Source organism: Pelobates fuscus, chromosome 3 (assembly GCF_036172605.1).
Source record: "Pelobates fuscus isolate aPelFus1 chromosome 3, aPelFus1.pri, whole genome shotgun sequence".
NCBI classification, from domain to species: Eukaryota; Metazoa; Chordata; class Amphibia; order Anura; family Pelobatidae; genus Pelobates; species Pelobates fuscus.
In genome coordinates, this window is record NC_086319.1 from 353,009,352 (window position 1) to 353,028,004 (window position 18,653).

The window sequence follows — 18,653 nt, forward strand, 5'->3', positions numbered from 1 at the left end:
GTTGCCAGTCCTTGAAAAAATATATAAATAAAATGACAAGATAAAGTGTAATAAAGCTTGATTTTATTTTTAGCAAAAAGAGAGAGAGAGTATGATCAAGTAGGCAATTTTTTTCCCAGAAACAATCTAGCTGAGGAAGGGAGCAGCACCCAATGTAGGTAAGAACTCAAACAGTTCTAAAACAGTTTAACAACTTACAATGATGGATTCCAGGGCACTGTAGTGATTATGGTGTTTGACTTAATCGTTTAAGAAACAGTTGTATGACATAAGCAAAGTTTGTACCCCCTCTTTCCCCCCACCACCTTTTTTCTGAGTTTCTATGGCTAAATTTTTGTATTTATTAATAAATGCTGAACTTTGCTAGCACCCATTAATTGAAGCTCTTTGTGTGGCTTTCCAGTCATTCTGGACAAACTACAAGGTGAATGATAATAAGCATGAGTAAATTATAAGCAGATTATATGCTCTTTTGAACTTCTTGACAGTCTTGACTTTAGCATCCAGCAGTAAATTGACTCAAATCTTTTCCCTTGCAGTGATTTCTCCAAGCAACCCTAAAAATTAAAAGAATCACAATTTGGATCAAAGTATTTCCTTTTACGAATAGTCCTCCCAATATCATATACACAAAGAGGGACACAAATTTTAGTGGTAATAGAGGTAACTATTTTTTTTTTCTTGAAAACACTTTTTTATTGAAAATAAAGAACAAGAATAAAACAAGGTCTTACCAAGCTGATATGCCATTGGGATCTCTCACAACTCTCTTAGCACATTCAATGTCATCAGAGATGTCATCATCCAAAAATTCTAGTTGATAGAACAAAATATTTGATTGTTTTAAAAACAAAAATAAAGAATTAAAATAAATCTTTCATTACTGTAAGAAAATAAAATAGAGTTTGCAGACCTTAATCTCATTAAGTGATTTATTAACAGAACACTGAATCTGCTGGGCCAGTGGGCCAAAGACACATTTGTAACAAACTGCTCCTCCAATCCTACCATGCAGGAATGCCTCCATTCCTGAAGCTCGAGGAGTGACCTTTCCCAGAGCTCCAGGAATGGAGGCGATATCAGCCCCCTTACAACTCCCCTGCCCAGCAAGATAACGTTTTTTTTTGTTTACCTAGTAGATTAACATAATAAGAGAGCGTATATACAAATATGTTAATCAATTTTAGTAAGAAAATAGTGAGACTATTTTAGTAAGAAAAGTGAAAGTAATCCAAGACTGCAAATTCCTCTTAAAAACAACATAAAAAGCTTCTAAACATACATGTGTGTATAATAATATGGTTAATAGAGGGAGACATAGTAAACATATTACTGTAATCCAAATGTAAAAAAAATACTGCTCATTGAAATTAATCGTATTCTCAATTCAAAATTAAATATGGTATATAAGATATCAGAATACCCACTTTTACAACTTATACGACATGCGTTTTTGCTCCCTGACGTCTTGCCATCGTTACACCACCATTTGCTGTTGATCTGAAAGATTCCATAATCACGACTTGGGCCATTGTTGTTTATTGCTTTAGTATTGTAGCCACTTTCATACTTGGCAAGGCATAGCCCTGATTGGAAAAAACAAACCTCACAGTCAAGAAAATATATTTTAAAATAAACACAAAGACAATAAGTTCCACAAGGAATTATCATTCTTTAACCCCTTAAGACCGCAGCCAAATGTACAAGTTGTGAACCAAAAAAAATGTAAACAAACCACAGATTTTGACTATATGTCTGTTCAACAATAATTTACCTCTTTCGTATTAAATGCACCCACACTTATTATATATCATTTTGTTCATGGGAAACAGGGCTTTCATTTAACATCAAATATTTAGGTATGGAACATAACGTAATATGAATAAAATATAAAAAAATGAGAGAAAATATGATTTTTTTAAATTTTCTTAGTTCTATGTGACATTCTAACTGTGAATGTCATAATACTGTTTGCTTTTACTGCAATAAAATACACATATTTGTATTCAGCGATGTCTCACGTGTAAAACAGTACCTCCTATGTACAGGTTTTATGGTGTTTTGGGAAGTTACAGGGTCAAATATAGCATGTTACACTTTTCAGTTTTTTCACATTGAAATTTGCCAGTTTGGTTACGTTGCCTTTGAGACTGTATGGTAGCCCAGGAATGAAAATTACCCCCATGATGGCATACCATTTGCAAAAGTAGACAACCCAAGCTATTGCAAATGGGGTATGTCCAGTCTTTTTTAGTAGCCACTTGGTCACAAACACTAGCCAAAGTTAACGTTAATATTTGTTTGTGTGTGAAAAATGCAAAAAACTAATTTGAAAGCCAATTTTGGCCAGTGTTTGTGACTAAGTGGCTACTAAAAAAGACTGAACATACCCCATTTGCAATACCTTGGGTTGTCTACTTTTGCAAATGGTATGCCATTATGGAGGTAATTCTTATTTCTGGGCTACTATACGGTCTCAAAGCCAACGTAACCAATCTGGCGAATTTCATTGTGAAAAAACTGAAATGCAAGCCTTATATTTGACTCTGTAACTTTTGAAAACACCATAAAACGTGTACATGAGGGGTACTGTTATACTCGGGAGACTTTGCTGAACACAAATATTTGTGTTTCAAAACAGTAAAAAGTATGACAGCAAAAATATCGTCAGTGTAAGTGCCGTTTGTGTGCGAAAAATGCAATAAATTTCACTTTCCCTGACGATATCATTGTTGTAATAAATTTTACGGTTTTGAAACACAAATATTTGTATTCAGCGATGTCTCCCGAGTAAAACAGTACCCCCCATGTACAGGTTTTATAGTGTCTTGGAAAGTTATAGGGTTAAATATAGTGCTAGCAAATTAAATTCTCTATACTTTCGGCCTGGGTTGTTAGGCAGGTCCTGCAAATTGTAATTAATAAAAGGACCTAATTATGTAAAATTATTACATAAATATATATGTAAAATTATTATATATACACGTGTGTGTATATATATATATATGTATATATATGTATATAATTTTTTTACTATTATTTTTATTTATATATAGGTATACATATAGTGATGTATACGTATATACTTGGGTATATACATATATATATTATTTCGTTCTACGTGTATTTTGATATCTATATCTATATGTATATATATATATATATATATATATATATATATATATTATCAAAATACAGTTAGAACGAAATTACACACATATATATATTTAATTATTTATTTTTTTATTTTAATTTTTTTTATGTATTTACATATTTTTTTATTATAATATATATATTATATATATCCAGCCCCTCCATGTGTCTCATTTTCCTTCAGCAGACTAATGCTGTCACGGCCAATGGCCAATGGTTCCAGCAAGATGGTGCCTCAGATTCCCACTATATAACTGCTCTGGAGAAATGGGCAAAGGATAGGATCAATGATCTCTCTAGCTCACAGACCTAACTCAAAATAAGAGTCCATAGAAAGATTCTTTGTCAGATTACATCTGGGATGGAAGAACCTGGGATATAGTGACAACACCTGCTCTTTAATTGCTTTATGGAGGAATTGCTGCCCTTCCTAGCTGCAGGTCTAAAATCAGCACAACCCCAATGACGTAGTCACCTTTATGGAGATTTGGTAAAGGTGGCAAAGGGAGTTGAAGCTAACCACCCTCAGAAAGAAAGGAACACCCATATAATGACCTTCCAGGGGAGGAGATGAACCAGTAGAGGTAGGGGAAGAGATGGCTATCAGACAGGTGCCCAATAATCGGGACCCACCTGCTTCAATCGCAGCAGGATGGGTCATACTGAGAAGGCTTGCAGATGCCCACCACAACAGCAGACTAACTGAACCCCAACTGCCCTCCCCCTCCCCCGGCAAATGAGACCCCTCTAGAATAGGAAGTTAGCAGCCCGGTAACTGTGCACAACCTTAAAGTACCTGATTATATGGGTCCATCACAACTATTATGGTTACTCTACCTAGCAACAGGACTAAGTCATTTCTGATAGATACTGAGGCAGCCAGATCTGTTGTGCATGACAAATATGTGTTTACCGTTAAAAAAATCCAATTAAATGTTTACTTGTGTGGGTGTAGATGGGTCCCCCGTGAATGTCCCACTCTCCCACGAGATAAAATTAAGGTTTCATGACTCCAAAGAATTGGTTGCCCGATTGTGAATTAGTCACACTGCCCCAGATAACCTTTTAGGCAATGATGTATTGTCAACAATCAACGCTAACCTGGTTTAAACCCAGATGGTACAATCTCCTTGACTTCTGCATTTAAACTGTTTGTTTCAGCTTTCCGGGGCATTGGCAAATACCTCCCTTAATGTTTTAACTCCTGCTCTAGATGAAGTTTCATCCACATTATGGGCAACAGGTAAAACAGATACAGGTAGGTTATCTGTTTCCCCAGTGCAATTAAAACTAATACCATATGCATCACCTCCTTGCTTGGAGCAATACACCCTGAGCCTGGTACATGAAGACGCCATAAGCCAAACCTTCAATAAGTTCCTACAAGCAAGTATAGTGGTCCCTACAATTTCTACATGTAACACACTACTGTACCCCATTAAAAAGAAGCAGGAACAGGGGATGCCTGTTGCATATTGCATGGTACATGATCGCATGGAAGTTAATGCTGTTACCAAACTCATAGCCCCAAATGTTCCTAACCCCCACACCCTGCTCTCACAGATACCTCCCTCTTCCAAAATGTTCACAGTAATTGACTTGGCCAATGCCTTCTTTTCTGTCTGATTACACCCAGACAGCCATTATTTGTTTGCCTTTACACACAAACATAAGCAGTATACATGGACAGTTTTATCCCAATGGGCCCAGAACTCACCCACCATGTATAGCATGGCCATGGTACAGATTTAAGAGTCTTAGCCATGGGCCGACAATGTTGTATTTCTGCAATATGTTGATAACTTGCTTCTCTGTTGCCCTTATGAACACTCCTGCAGGCAAAACGTTTCTGGCTCAGGCAGGATGTGAAGCTATAAAAGCTAAATTACAGTTTTGCCAACCTAGTGTTATTTTCCTAGGTCACTGCACCTCCTAAAGTACTAGACATCTCACCAAAGATAGAAAGTCTGCTGTGCATCAGATACCACTTCCCTGGAGCCTCGCCCAACTATGTACCTTTTTGGGTCTTGTTTCATGCTGCAGGCCATGGGTCTGCTCTGCTGCCATCTATATGCAGCCTCTGTATGACTGTTTAAGCTCTGACCCATTTCAGTTAACCCCTGAAGCTGAAGAAGCATTTTACACTTTAAAGTTGTTGGTTACATCTGCTCCAGCTTTAGGTGTTTCTGACTATAATAAAACTTTGTCCATGTTCTGCACAGAATAGTCAGGATATGCCACTGCTTTGGTCACACAAGACCAAGGCCAGAAACAAAGACCTGTCGCTTAATACTTGGTTCGGCTGGAACCCGTAGCAAGAGGGGCGCCCTTATGTGTTAGGGCAGTGGCGGCTGTCACTGCCCTCTTAGATAAAGCAACTGATATTGTATTGGACAAACCTATCATAATCTATACCACTCATGAAATTAACAGCATATTGAAAAAAGTAAAGCCAAAACATATCCACACTGCTAGACATTTCAGGATGCAATGTGCTTTGCTAATGCCCTCTGTCAACTTAAAGAGGTGTACTGTTTTAAATCCATCTACATTACTTCCGCTAGATTTAAAAGATGGAAGTGGTAATACAGACTTATTTAAGAACTCAAAAACTAATTTGGTACAGCTCCCTCTGGTATACTGGAAAAGAAGGGGGTAACCCTTGGTGGAATAAACAAGAGAGAAGAATGGGTAGTATACCAATATTGGGGTATTGGAAACGTATAGGAGGTATTATGAATTATAATACCAATGGAGGCTAGAGGTACCAATCAAGAATAATAATCAGAAAATAAAAAATAATTTATTGAAAAATTATATATATATATGTTAAAAATTGCCATACAACTTGGCAATCACCCAGAGTGTCACACACTAACTAAATATAGTGGGGAAAAAAGTAAAATAAATTGAGTAGAGTAAATAAAATGAAAATGAAAAAAGGCATGATAACCCGAGATTCTAAAGTTGCACTCCAATTTATTGTCTGTGGAGCACACGTCTGTGCTTCAAACAAATAATGAGAAACATAAAGTATTGGGGGGGAGGATAAGATGCCTTGAAAAGTGTGGAAAATGTAAAAAAAAAACTGTGTATATACTGTAAGGGAAATAGCCTGAGTAGGCAGAGAGCCTTGATACAAAGTCTGCAAACAGCAGGCTCAATAAGTTGTCATACGTGTTAATATGTAACAATTCATCAGTAAATGTTACCAATATTTAGCACTGTCTGTTCGCTGTATGTGTAGGCTGGCAGTAAATCTCAGTAAAACACCAAGCACTATAAGGCTATCGCAATTCCCAATAAGGTTAGATATACATAGAGACAATTCATCAATACGTGTTGACAATTATGCTGTCCGTTCGTTATATGTATAGACTAGCAATAGGTTTATACAGAGCAATAAAAGGCTGTCACATTACCTCATACGATTAGAATGATACTGGATAGTGTTACTCACTGCTCTGCACAAGAAGCTGAGTAGAAGGCTCTCATTGAAGCTTGTAAATTGGCCTCAGGTAAGACCACTAATGTTTATTCCAATTCCCACAACACCTATGGCATTGCCCAAGATTTTGGGCCCATTTGGAGGGCCAGAGACTCTCTCACTTCGCAGGTACACCTATCAGGAATTCAGAAGCCATGAGTGCCCTAATGGACTCTATCCTGTTACCTAAACAAGTGGGAATTATCAAAGTGGCAGCTCACGTGAAAATAACGGACAATGTTTCCCATGGAAACCACAGAGCTGTTGAAGCATCTACACATGCAGCTAAACAGGTAAAATTCCTTTACAAACTCTGACTGTGACACAACCTGTATCATATGCCATACTGCAAAGTCTCCAGATGCAGGCCAGCAAGGAAGAACAGGAACAATAGAAGACGTTGGGAGTAGTGTATAAGGCAGCGCTGTATCTACAGCAAGGTTAACAAGGCCATTGCCTTGGGCGGCACTTTCCAACCATCCCCAAATAACTGTTCAGACAGCCCTGAAACTGTAATAAATGGCTTGTTAGCCTCATGTTATGGGTGGCCTAAGAGCTGGCCACCTTAAGGCGCCCCAAGGAATGGAGGCAACGGCAAGCGAGCTGTAATCTTCCTTCTCTTCTTGCTCTGCTCCCTCACGCACCATGCTGTGATGCCAGGAGTCAGTCTGGGATCATAGGAGCTCCACTGTACCCCAGGAAAAGGATCCATTTCAGACCCCCTAGAGGTAGAGAGGCTGGATGTGCTTAAATTAAAATAAAGAATTATAATAATAACTTGTAAAGTGTATGATAAAATGTGTGTGAGTATCAGTATTAGTGTGTGTGTGTGTGTGTGTGTCTGTCAGTGAGTGTGTCTGCAAATGTGTGTCAAATTAGTGAGAGTGTATGTCTGTCAGTGGCAGTATGTGTATTTAAGAGTGTGTGCCTTTCAGTGAAAGTGTGTGTTGAATAAACGGTGTGTGTGCCATTGACTGTGTGTCTGTTAGTGAGTGTATATCAGTGTATGTGTAACAGTGAGCGCGTGTGTATGTCAGCCAAAATGTGTGTTGGTCTTAAATAGGAAGGGGTGTGGCCTTGACAGGAAAGGGTGGGGCAAATTTAGATTAGTGGGTGCCAGAATTCAGTCATGCCTAGGGCAGCACAAAACCAAAGTACACCACTGGGCATACCACCACACAATTTACATTATTTTACATACTAAAGCAAATTTCATGGATTTGCATCATGCTATTTTATTAGCTATGCTGTGAAGAGAGAAATTCTCTTTAGACTGTGTTCTCATTAAACTCAGAAAATCATTACTATTCATAAAGAAAAACAACTATGTTGTGTAGCACTATGTGCATTATGGATACGCTTTGATTTTTGGGTGTTGGACTGGAACAATGGATGTCTGCAAGTATTAAAATTTGGCTGGGCATTAAACTGTCCCTTAACTTATATTCAAAATTTTCTGTCTATCCATCATGAACCACCACATTATGACATCACAGGGTTGTAATAGCTTTAGCCAATGTTTTTACTTTTTTAATAGCTTTGCTGGGCAATTCTTGAATGAAAGTTAAACCTCAATCCCTGCCTCCCGACCTCTGTCTCTCCCCCCCCCATGTGCAAGCTTACTGGTTATCCAGATCTCCAGCATAATCTATATGCAGCAACTCCTCTTTTGATGAGAAGCCTTAGGGCAGTGTTTCCCAACCCAGTCCTCAAGGCACACCTACCAGTCCAGGATTTAAGGATTACCCAGTTTTGTCTAAGGTGTTTTTAGAAAAAAAAAGAAAAAACACCTTAGACAAAACTGGGTAATCCTTAAATCCTGGACTGGTAGGTGTGCCTTGAGGACTGGGTTGGGAAACACTGCCTTAGGGACCTACTGGGCATGCATGACATTAACTGTGTTCAGGCAACTGCATGCTTCTCATAGAGAAACTTTGAATATAATGCTTCTCTATGAGAAGTATTCCAAAAGATTGTAACTTGTTGAAAGTCACCACATAGAAGTACCTCTAGTGATTATCTGATTGACAACAACTAGAGGCATCCTTAGTGACAAATGTAAAAATTGCCATTTCTCACAAAAAGCTATGCTTACATGTATCAAAATGCTAGTTTGAGGGGTTTGCACCAGAACCACAACATTAGGTAGTAGTAATAGAGTCGCCTTTTAACGTGATTAAATTCAAGCATATAGCAATATGGAAGAAATGTTGCCTGTTTTTTTTCCCTACAGATACTGACACAACCAGGGGAGTGTCTGGAATATGTATTTATTTATAATATATTTTACCAGGAAGGATTACATTAAGATTTCTCTTACTATGTCCTGGGTGATCACTGGAGGATGTCATCAGCATAGACATAAAAGTGCTACATAGCCTAATGTTTATTTTTTTATTTTTTTTATTTTTTTCTCTTCTCTACTTATCTGAGGTGAGGAAGTGTAATTAGCACTTTTTAAAAACTGACAGTTTCATTTTAAATTTACAATTTGTTTTGTGCTGTGGAAAATGTAGACGTTATTTAATTATTATTATTATTACATTAATAATAATAATAATAATAATAACAATTTGAATTTACTTATATAAAGGTGAATGCTGTAAAAAATGAATTTCTTTACTTGTATCATAAAATTCCTTGTAATAAGTTTATGTCTTACCAATAGACATTTTAAACACCTGGCTTTAGCTGTCAAATTTGGGTTAAATTCTAAAACGATGTCAAACTGCAACAGTATATATTCAGTGAATTCTCTATTTCTCATGTTCACCAAATAACTGTCAAACTCTCCTAAATTAATCTCAAAGAGACATAATAAGATTTTTTTTTTTTTTTTTTTTACAGAAGAAGGAACTCAACAGCAGTCTGGAAATTGCCAGCTATTGCTGAGCTCTAGTAGATAATAAAAGTTCCTATTATTGATAACCTAATAGAATAATATCAGATGAGAAACTGTGCATGGACCCTTTGTGAGCTAACCCAATCCCCTAAATGTTTTGTTTGGCATTAACAATTTTTAGCATAAAGTTAATGGTCAAAATGGAATTTAATAGCATTCATATTTAATCAGAAAACTCTCAGTAAGAACTTTAAAATTCCTATTGAGTAACATAGAATAAGAAAGGGAAATTATATATATTTATCAGATAGGCCTAAAAATCCTAGGTCTGACCTAGGCAGACATAGGGCTGACATGTCTCGATACCTGTCCCTCATTTTTTTTATAAGCCAGCCACTACTGGCTTGCTAAGGTATCTTTCACTACTTTTAGCAAGTAGTGATAGGTAGTTTAGCAAGCAGCTGCTGGCTAATAAACAGTTTTACACCTATCAAAGTAGCAACACAAGCAGCGTGCACTAGCAAATTGAGCTGTGTGTGTTATTCTTTATGAGCTGGAAAGACATTTTATTTAGAATACATACAATCACCCCCGACCTGTTTCTCTCTCCCTCCCCCCCCCTCCCCCCCCCATAGGGGGACAGACAGAGACCGACTAGGGACAATATAGTTGCGCAGTTGCGCCTGTTCAGGGCATCTCCAATTAGGGTTTCAGTAGGGTGACAGTTCCAACATTGACCTAAGTGATTAGTCAACCAAGCTAACATACACCTGGGCTTAAGTTTGAAATTATGTAACAAAGCTGAGTTGGGTGGCATATAAGACCTATCAGGCAATCTCCGTGTTATAAGCACGACCCCCTAAGCAGAAAAAGGTCCTATGTATCCCACCTGACTCTGGGTGACTAAGCTGAGCCTCCCCTTTACAAGACGGGGCTGAAAATCCCTGGTTGAGACTCCTGTTCCCTCAATGTAGAGGAGAACACCCAACCCGCTTTGTTCACCTATGTCGATATACTACTCCCACTATGTATGTTTACTCATTTTCCCTTATAACTGCTTATATGTTTGTTATGTTATAATGTCTTGATAAAATCTAAATAAACACTCAGATTGTCAAAAAAAAAAAGAATACATACAATCACCAGCACTGTGTCCATAGTAACCAATCAACCCGGAATTTTTCATCTTTTTCAATAGTTCACATTTTTTGTATACTTTTCCTTGTGCCAATCCAATAAGGCAAATAAGGAGACCCACGAACACAGTCAGCTTCATGATTCAGTTCTTGAAAGAACAATGTTCAGAATCCAAATGATTTACAAAAATCTATTTATCAAGAGAAAAAAAAGAAAGAAAGTAATTTTCTTTTTTTATATATATATATATATATATATATATCACAAAATAACAAGTGTATTGCAGTATAAAGTGGTTAGATTTTATTGGACTAACAATATATATTAAATGAGCAGATAAATTAGCAGATTCTTCTTCAGGTTATAAGCATTAGTGATCAATATAATTGAATTTAACATTTGTTCAGAGCAGGGCCGGATTAAGAGCACAGTGGGCCTGGTGCTGACAATTATGATGGGCCTAATTACGGAATCTTATCGACCAAAAACACTAAAACAGTCATACCTCCCAAGCGTCATGTATCTGATGAAGATGGTGCTGGAGGGGAACTCATAGGATGCAGCTATAAGAAAACACATACTCTATTCTAATCTATCTCTAATTTATGCTTTCATCTTTCAAGTAAATCCATAACCCCTAACAGCAGTGTCCAGTGAAGCAGGAAGTCAATGGGCGGGGTAAAAGGGTGTGCCACTGGCGCGAATCACGTGACCAGACCTGCCAAAAGAGGAGAATATGCCCAAAAAGGGGTCATGTCTGTCCAAAGAATTGGAAGGTCAGCCTGGCATGAATGCATGTCAGGCGGCCTGACAATCCTGCAGGCTGTCTGTCAGGGCTTACCTGAGTTGGGAGTCCGGCAGACAGAGATATATGCTCACCCTTGCAAGTAAACACAGGCTGAGGTGGTCAGGTAAGAATTCACCTGACCTGTGAGTCGGTGCACGGGGGCTGTGCAGGATAATTCTCCAAGTCGCAGTACAGGAATGGATAAAGCAGGAGAATCGTCGTGGGTAAGCCAGAGGTCAGAGGGTGCCAGAAATCAGGATTAATGAGAAGAAAGCCGAGGTCAGAGGATGCCAGAAGTCAGGATATATGGAATAACAAGCCAAGGTCAGGAATCAACAGGAGCACACTGGAACACAAACAGCAATACGGAACTAGAGTCAAGGAACTGACCATATGAAGTCCGCAGAGATGTGCTCACCCCTGTCCCAGCAAGTGTCCAGCCTGGCTCAGATTGTTTCGGAGCTGCAGCGAGAAATTTTATTTCTTAAAGGCACAGTACACCCAGCCCCGGAACCTGCTTATCCAGAACCCTATGTTATACTGCCTGACAGGTTCGACGGTTCCCATTACACTTTCTCGATCTTCAAGATGGACTGTGAACTCCTGTTTGCCTTGAAAACCAGAACCTACGTCACCGACTTTATCAAGGTCCGTTCTGCTATCAATGTACTTTCTGGACATATTAAAGCGTGGGCATATCAGAAGCTGCAAGAGAATAGTACTGTCTTGGACACTTGGGAGTCATTTATGTCTGCAATTAACTCACAGTGCTTGGCTTCTAAGAAGGAAACTCCCAAAACTGGCTCAAAGTACCCGCAGATCTCGGAATCCTAAAGAAGACTTTGTATAAACTTATCAAGTTCCCATATCGTTCCAGCATGAACCCACTCCCAGGAACGTGTCCTGTTACCCTGATTGTATTCCAGCTAACAATAGAACCTCAGTGGACAGGGAAGAATCGATGGAGATTGGATTTAGCAGGACTAGGTTGCCTCTAAAGGAGAAAGACCGTAGGAGAGTCCATGGCCTGTGTCTATACTGTGGAGAAAGAGGGCATTTCATCTCTCTCTGCCCAATTCGTCCACCTAGGCAAAGACCTCTTCTATTGGGTGCCCTACGGACTTATCCAGTCATCTCAGAAACTCAGTCTAGAAGCTGCCAAGGTTGCTGCCAGCCATGTCCCCATTCTGTAATACTGAAGGGTACTCAGACTGTAATGAATAACCTACTCAGTACCCCTGAGAGATCTGAACCTCCGCCAGAAAATATTCATGTTAGAGTTAGTACCATCACCACTTCCTGTCAACCTAAAGAGGAGGTACCTACGGACTGTACCTATGCCTCCAATGGTACTATGGTTCGCAAAACAGATTTGGTGATGTTTGAAAAGGCTTTGAAAGCCACAAACTCTGCTCCTGGTAATGTACCTAAGGAAAAAGGTTCAGAGAATAAGACTCCTGGGATCGAGGTACTTGCCGCTTGCACCAAATCCATTGCCAACCCTAAACTCTCTCCAGTAGTACCTGAAAATGCAAATTGTTCTGTGAAGAAAGATCCACAGGCCAGGTGAATTCTTACCTGACCACCTTGGCCTGTGGCTATTTGCAAGGGTGAGCAACATATCTGCGCTACAGACTCCCAACTCAGACCCTGACACTGTCCAACTAAGGGCATACTATGCAGGCAGCACCCTGAGCTTGACATAAATGCGTCTAATGATGCGCTCACTCCATGCTTTCTAAGGTCTGTCCCCTAGCACTCGCTGGTCCACTTGTCTCCTTACCTTCTTACTAGTATGCAAAAGTTCCTGGTATTTAGTCTGAGACAGAAAAAAGGTGTATGTAGTGAGTGTAGAAGAAAGGGGACATGCCACAGTGTTAGAGAGACCAATGTCTGCATTACATAAACTAATTTTATTGTCAGCCAGTCCTCACAAGTTGTGTTCCCATATATCCTTCTTAAGCTTCCAAACTTAAAGGGACACTATAGCCACCAGAACAACTACAGCTTATTGTATTTGTTCTGGTAAGTAGAATCATTAAATTCAGGCTTTTTGCAGTAATCACTGTCTTTTCAGAGAAAATAACTCCACTGGCCGCTCCTTAGATGGCTGCTAGAGGTGCTTCCTAGAGCAGTACTGCCTAGTGTGCAGCACTGCCATTCAGTGTCTCCACCCTCTGCATGCAGACACTGAACTTTCCTCATAGAGATGCATTGATTCAATTTATCTTTATGAGGAGATGCTGATTGGCCAGGGCTATGTTGGACTTGTGCTGGCTCTGCCCCTGATCTGCCTAGTTGACAGTCTCAGCCAATCCCATGGGGAAGTAATGTAATTTGCTCAGACCACCACTTCTGATGATGTCAGCAGACAGTCAGTTCAGAGGCAGAGCCAGCAGCTGCAGACTTGAATACAAGTGATATTTTACTATATTTAGCGAGGCAAGAAGGGGCCCGGGTGGTGGTTTTAACATAATAGGGTCAGAAACACATGATTGTGGTCCTGACCCTATAGTGCTTCTTTAAGCAAGAGGATGTGAAGAGTAGTTAAGGTTGCCACCTTTCTTGGAAAAAAATACCAGCCTTAATCATTTGTATAATTAATTAGTAATGCGTGACATCACATGATGTAAATCACAAGGAGTAACATCAGAGAAAATTCTGTAAAATCACCAACAATCTACTCACAGTTTGATTCTGCTGTATAGATGGATTGCTCTCAGTGTCTCCCTCTCAGTGTCTCCCTGTCTCCCAGTGTCTCAGTCTCGCAAGTCACCCCGTGTCTTAGTGTCCCTATGTACCACAGTGTCAGTGTCCCCATGTCGCCCAGTCCCCTAGTCTCCCAGTGTCTCAGTTTCCCCATTTCTCCCAGTGTCCCAATGTCTCAGTGTGTCCCCATGTCACTAGGATACTGGGGACACTGAGAGACCCGGGGACACTGAGAGACATGGGGACACTGAGAAACATGGGAACACTGAGAGATCCAGGGACACAGAGACATGGGGACACTGGGAGACATGAGGACACTGAGCCATGTAAGGAAACTGGGAGAAATGGGGACACTGAGACACTAGGGACACAGACACTGGGAGACATGGGGACACTAAACATTTGGGGACATTAAGACACTAGGGACACAGAGACATGGGAACACTGGGACACTAGGGACACTAGGGAACACTGGGAGACTAGGGGACACTGTGAGACTAGGGGACACTGGGGAATGGCTGGGAGACAGACACTTGGGGACAATGGAAGACATGGGGACAGTTGTGAACATAGACATGGGGACACTGGGACATATAGGGACACTGGGAGACATGGGGACACTAGGCACACTGAAACACTAGGAACACAGACACTGGGGACACTGAAACATTTGGGGACACTAAGACACTAGGGACACAGAGACATGGGAACACAGACACTGGGAGACTAGGGGTCACTGGGAGACTAGGGGACACTGGCTGGGAGACAGACACTTGGGGACACTGGGAGACATGGGGACAGTTGTGGACATATACATGGGGACACTGGGACATATAGGGACACTGGGACACGTGGGGACACTAGGCACACTGAGAGGCATGGGACACAGACACTGGGAGACTTTGGGACACTGACTGGGGGACATGGGGACACTGGGAGACATGGAGACCTAGTGTCTCCGTGTCCCAATGTCTCAGTGTCTCCCAATGTCCCTATGTCTCACAGCATCCCCATGTGTCTCAGCATCCCCATGTTTCCCAGTGTCCCCTAGTGTCTCAGTGTCCCCATGTTTTCCAGTGTCCCCAAGTGTCTCCATGTTCTCAGGTCTCCCAGTGTCTGTGTCCCCATGTGTCCTAGTGTCCCCTAGTGTCTGTGTCCCCATGTGTCCCCTAGTGTCTGTGTCCCCCAGTGTCTCAGTGTCCCCATATGTCCCCTAGTGTCTCAGTGTCCCCTAGTGTCCCCATATGTCCCCTAGTGTCTCAGTGTCCCCTAGTGTCGCAGTGTCCCCATGTGTCCCCTAGTGTCTCAGTGTCCCATGTGTCACTGCTGCCTTTCCCCCCATCCCTCACTTACCTGAGCTGTAGAGCTGCTGTCTGGACTCTGTGCTGTGTTGCTGCTCCCCCACAGATCAGTGAGTAGTAGAGAGAGGCAGGGATATGCTGTAACTTCCTATCCCTGCCTCTCTCCACACACAGTGACCCCTACTGGCCGGTGCTGGTATTGCAGAGTAATCTCCATTTATTCTGAGAAAAATACCTGCATTTGTATTGCCGGTATTACTGCAATACCGGCACAGCCAGGCAGCCTCAAATACCGGCTGTGCCAGTAAAATACCAGTCAGGTGGCAAACCTAAGAGTAGTTGGTCTATTCCATGGGCCTGGAGCTGCAGCTCCATCAGCCCCTATGTTAATCTGGCCCTGGTTCAGAGAGAGGGGAGTAGGAGATATTGAGGGTTTATTAGAAAAGCCAGGCTTTTCTAATAACTGGAGGAGATTAAGCACGCAGAATAAAATCAGCAACTCAGTTTTAAGTACACATCTCATAGCAAATCTATATAATTTAGACTTGTGCATCGTAAGAGAATATGTGATATGGTCGAATCCTCTTTCCAGAAAACTGAGTTTTTGGAGGGACACCCGAATTATGGCCGAATGTCGGCTCAGATCAGCAGAATTTCAATACCAGTAAATCTATTTGGGAATTGATTCAGACAAACCAAAGGAACGTGAAAATTTTCTTCCAAAATGTCTTGCCTCAAAGGGACTCTTGTGTCAAAGGGACTAAGTGAGCTGGTAGTGCTGCAAGTGGTTGCTGCCAGCTGACCATTTGCTTAAGTATTATCTTGGTCACCACTCTCTAAAAAGGGGGTTGGTGGAGTGACATCGGGGACAGAAGACGGCCTTAGCATTAGCCAATTCCAAGACCTCTATCCTATTATTAATAGCATTAATCGAATTAGATATAGTAACCATCATGGTATGTAAGTCAACCAGACTGCGATGGACTTTCCCCTTGTCATTGGGACTAGGTGTGGCCACGTCAGAATGAGACCTCATCAATTTAAAAAACTCAGCCTTCCTTGCTGTGGCAGGGTAAACTATGTTCTCCTGTCTTAACTCAGTCATAATCTTCGGGATAGTCCAAGATCCTATAGGACATGGACTCGCAGAGTCTCCCTGTCTGTTGGGTAAATCATTCATGGGCGGTGTGCTAGGCAATGAACCTTGAATAGATTTGTTGGACATTTTAGGTAGCAGAAATAGTGAAAGAAGCATAAGCCATATGAGGTAAATTATAACTCTTTGAACTGGCAGATACCAGTGCAGAATGGCAAAATTTCATTATCCGATGGTGATAGGCGAGACCTAACTAAATGCCAAGTGACGAGAGAGGATCTAACTATCGATGTTCTTGGAACATGGGTGTGAAAGCCACTGTCATAGAGGCAGGGAGGTGGCCTCTCGGTGACAAGTAATGAGATACAAGACAGAGCAGGCATGACTGGTGAGGCCCCAACTATACCAAAAGCTAGGTGCTACCTATGCGTTGGGTCGATGGGTGAAAGAACCTCCATGTATGAAGAAGGGAGTTGACCTCACATGATTACTATGTAAGGCAGAAAAGTCAAACAAATTATTAGTCTTAATGGGTTCTGATTGATACGATCAGAGCACTATTTGGATTAATTGAGCGCTCCACCGAGAGCTATCCAGGGATATACGACTTGTGAGAGTTCATAACTGTTTTGGTGTTTTTTATGTATTCACCTCTCTGTATTCAAGAGATAATTACCAAGCTTTGACTTAATTATCTCCCAGACACAGAGATGCCTAAGCATAATCTATGGGTAAAAGAATGGAGACTCCATGCTGGGCACCTGGACATAAAAGGCTGTATTCTGAGCAATAAAGACAGATCACTCCCAGAACTATGTGTAGTCCGGTAACTGGAGGAAAAGAGCTATATTCACCAACGGTTACAGTCTAGCTGAGATGAGAGTTTAGCGGAGGTAGCGAGTGGGGTTAGTGTATAATATAATATACACTACATATCAAAATAGCTTTACTGTAATTTAGTGTACTTTATTCTCCCCTGGCATAGTGTGTGTGTGAAGGAAAAAACAAACAAATAAAATTGGTGATTTTGCTTGTGCATACTAATGTATTCTCAATTCAGTAAACAGACAGATAGCATGACAAAATAATAACATGGAACAATAAACAAATAATTATACATTCTTGCAATGTAACAAATAGATGTAGCAACTTTAATTAGAAAGAAATGCATTTATAGATGAGGCCACTGGGTGGAACTCATGTGCCATTCATAATGGCAGTACAAATAGTCTGCAGTAAGCAAGCCTGATTTCAAAACTATCAAGCCCCAATACTGCTGTAAGAAAGTCAGCGCTCCATCAGCTGATCATCTGCAATGAGCACAGCCTGATCTCAGAACTATCAAGCTCCAATACTGCTGTAAGAAAGTCTGTGCTCCATCAGCCGATCGTCTGCAATGAGCACAGCCTGATCTCAGAACTATCAAGCTCCAATACTGCTGTAAGAAAGTCAGAGCTCCATCAGCCAATCGTCTGCAATAAGCAAAGGTAGCCTTCTGAAAGATCACAATAAGACTCTATCCTGCACAGCATCATTTATATTTAATTTAACCACCCTGTACATTCATTTTATTTTATATATCCTGTGTGCATTGTACGTTTTCTTGCCTTTATATATTGTCTGTCATGCTAAAGTGTAGTTTTGCTAGCCCTATATGTAATTGTTTTATTCACCTATATGCATTCCTCTATTTCCCCTCTGATTTCTGACTGACCTCTGACCCCTCCCTTCTTTTATTGATATGTTTGTTTTTATATGAATAACCATCCCTTCATCTCTGTGCCTAGATACATATCCCCTCCTTCAGATTTATTGCAAGCCTATCTGACCCTTACATGTCTTTATTCAACAGCCTGATTTCAAAACTATCAAGCCCCAATACTACTGTAAGAAAGTCTGATACCCGCCCTCCTCACCCCACGCTTATTATTTTATTTATAGATTGTCCTTTCCTCTTGCTTCTAGCAGCTGGTGATGTCTTTCCCAATCTAGGGCCCTTCACCTTCTCTATACACACTAAGACAACCAGAAACCCCACAAACCTCATCACAATACCCTGCCCTTTAATTATAGATTGTCCTTTCCTCTTGCTTCTAGCAGCACCCGCTCCATCTGCAGTAATTTAAAATCAACAGCCATGC

The 18,653-nt window shown here is 40.6% G+C and overlaps 1 protein-coding gene across 3 annotated transcripts in view; it reads right to left on the reverse strand.

Annotated features, from left to right (window-relative positions):
- Positions 1 to 425: 425 nt before the first annotated feature.
- LOC134601260 (lysozyme C-1-like) overlaps positions 426 to 18,653 on the reverse strand; it is a 56,193-nt gene continuing 37,965 nt past the window's right edge. For 2 of the 3 annotated variants that reach the window (XM_063445727.1, XM_063445730.1), the window contains exons 2-5: positions 10,620 to 10,809; positions 1,428 to 1,586; positions 735 to 813; positions 426 to 557 (exon numbers count right to left, since the gene is read on the reverse strand). In XM_063445727.1, coding sequence (XP_063301797.1) covers positions 497 to 557; positions 735 to 813; positions 1,428 to 1,586; positions 10,620 to 10,758 — 438 coding nt within the window. In that variant the 5' untranslated portion in view covers positions 10,759 to 10,809 and the 3' untranslated portion in view covers positions 426 to 496. Of the gene's footprint in view, positions 558 to 734; positions 814 to 1,427; positions 1,587 to 10,619; positions 10,810 to 15,468; positions 15,519 to 18,653 lie in introns of those variants that run through there. The other variant, XM_063445728.1, reaches the window with a different exon arrangement.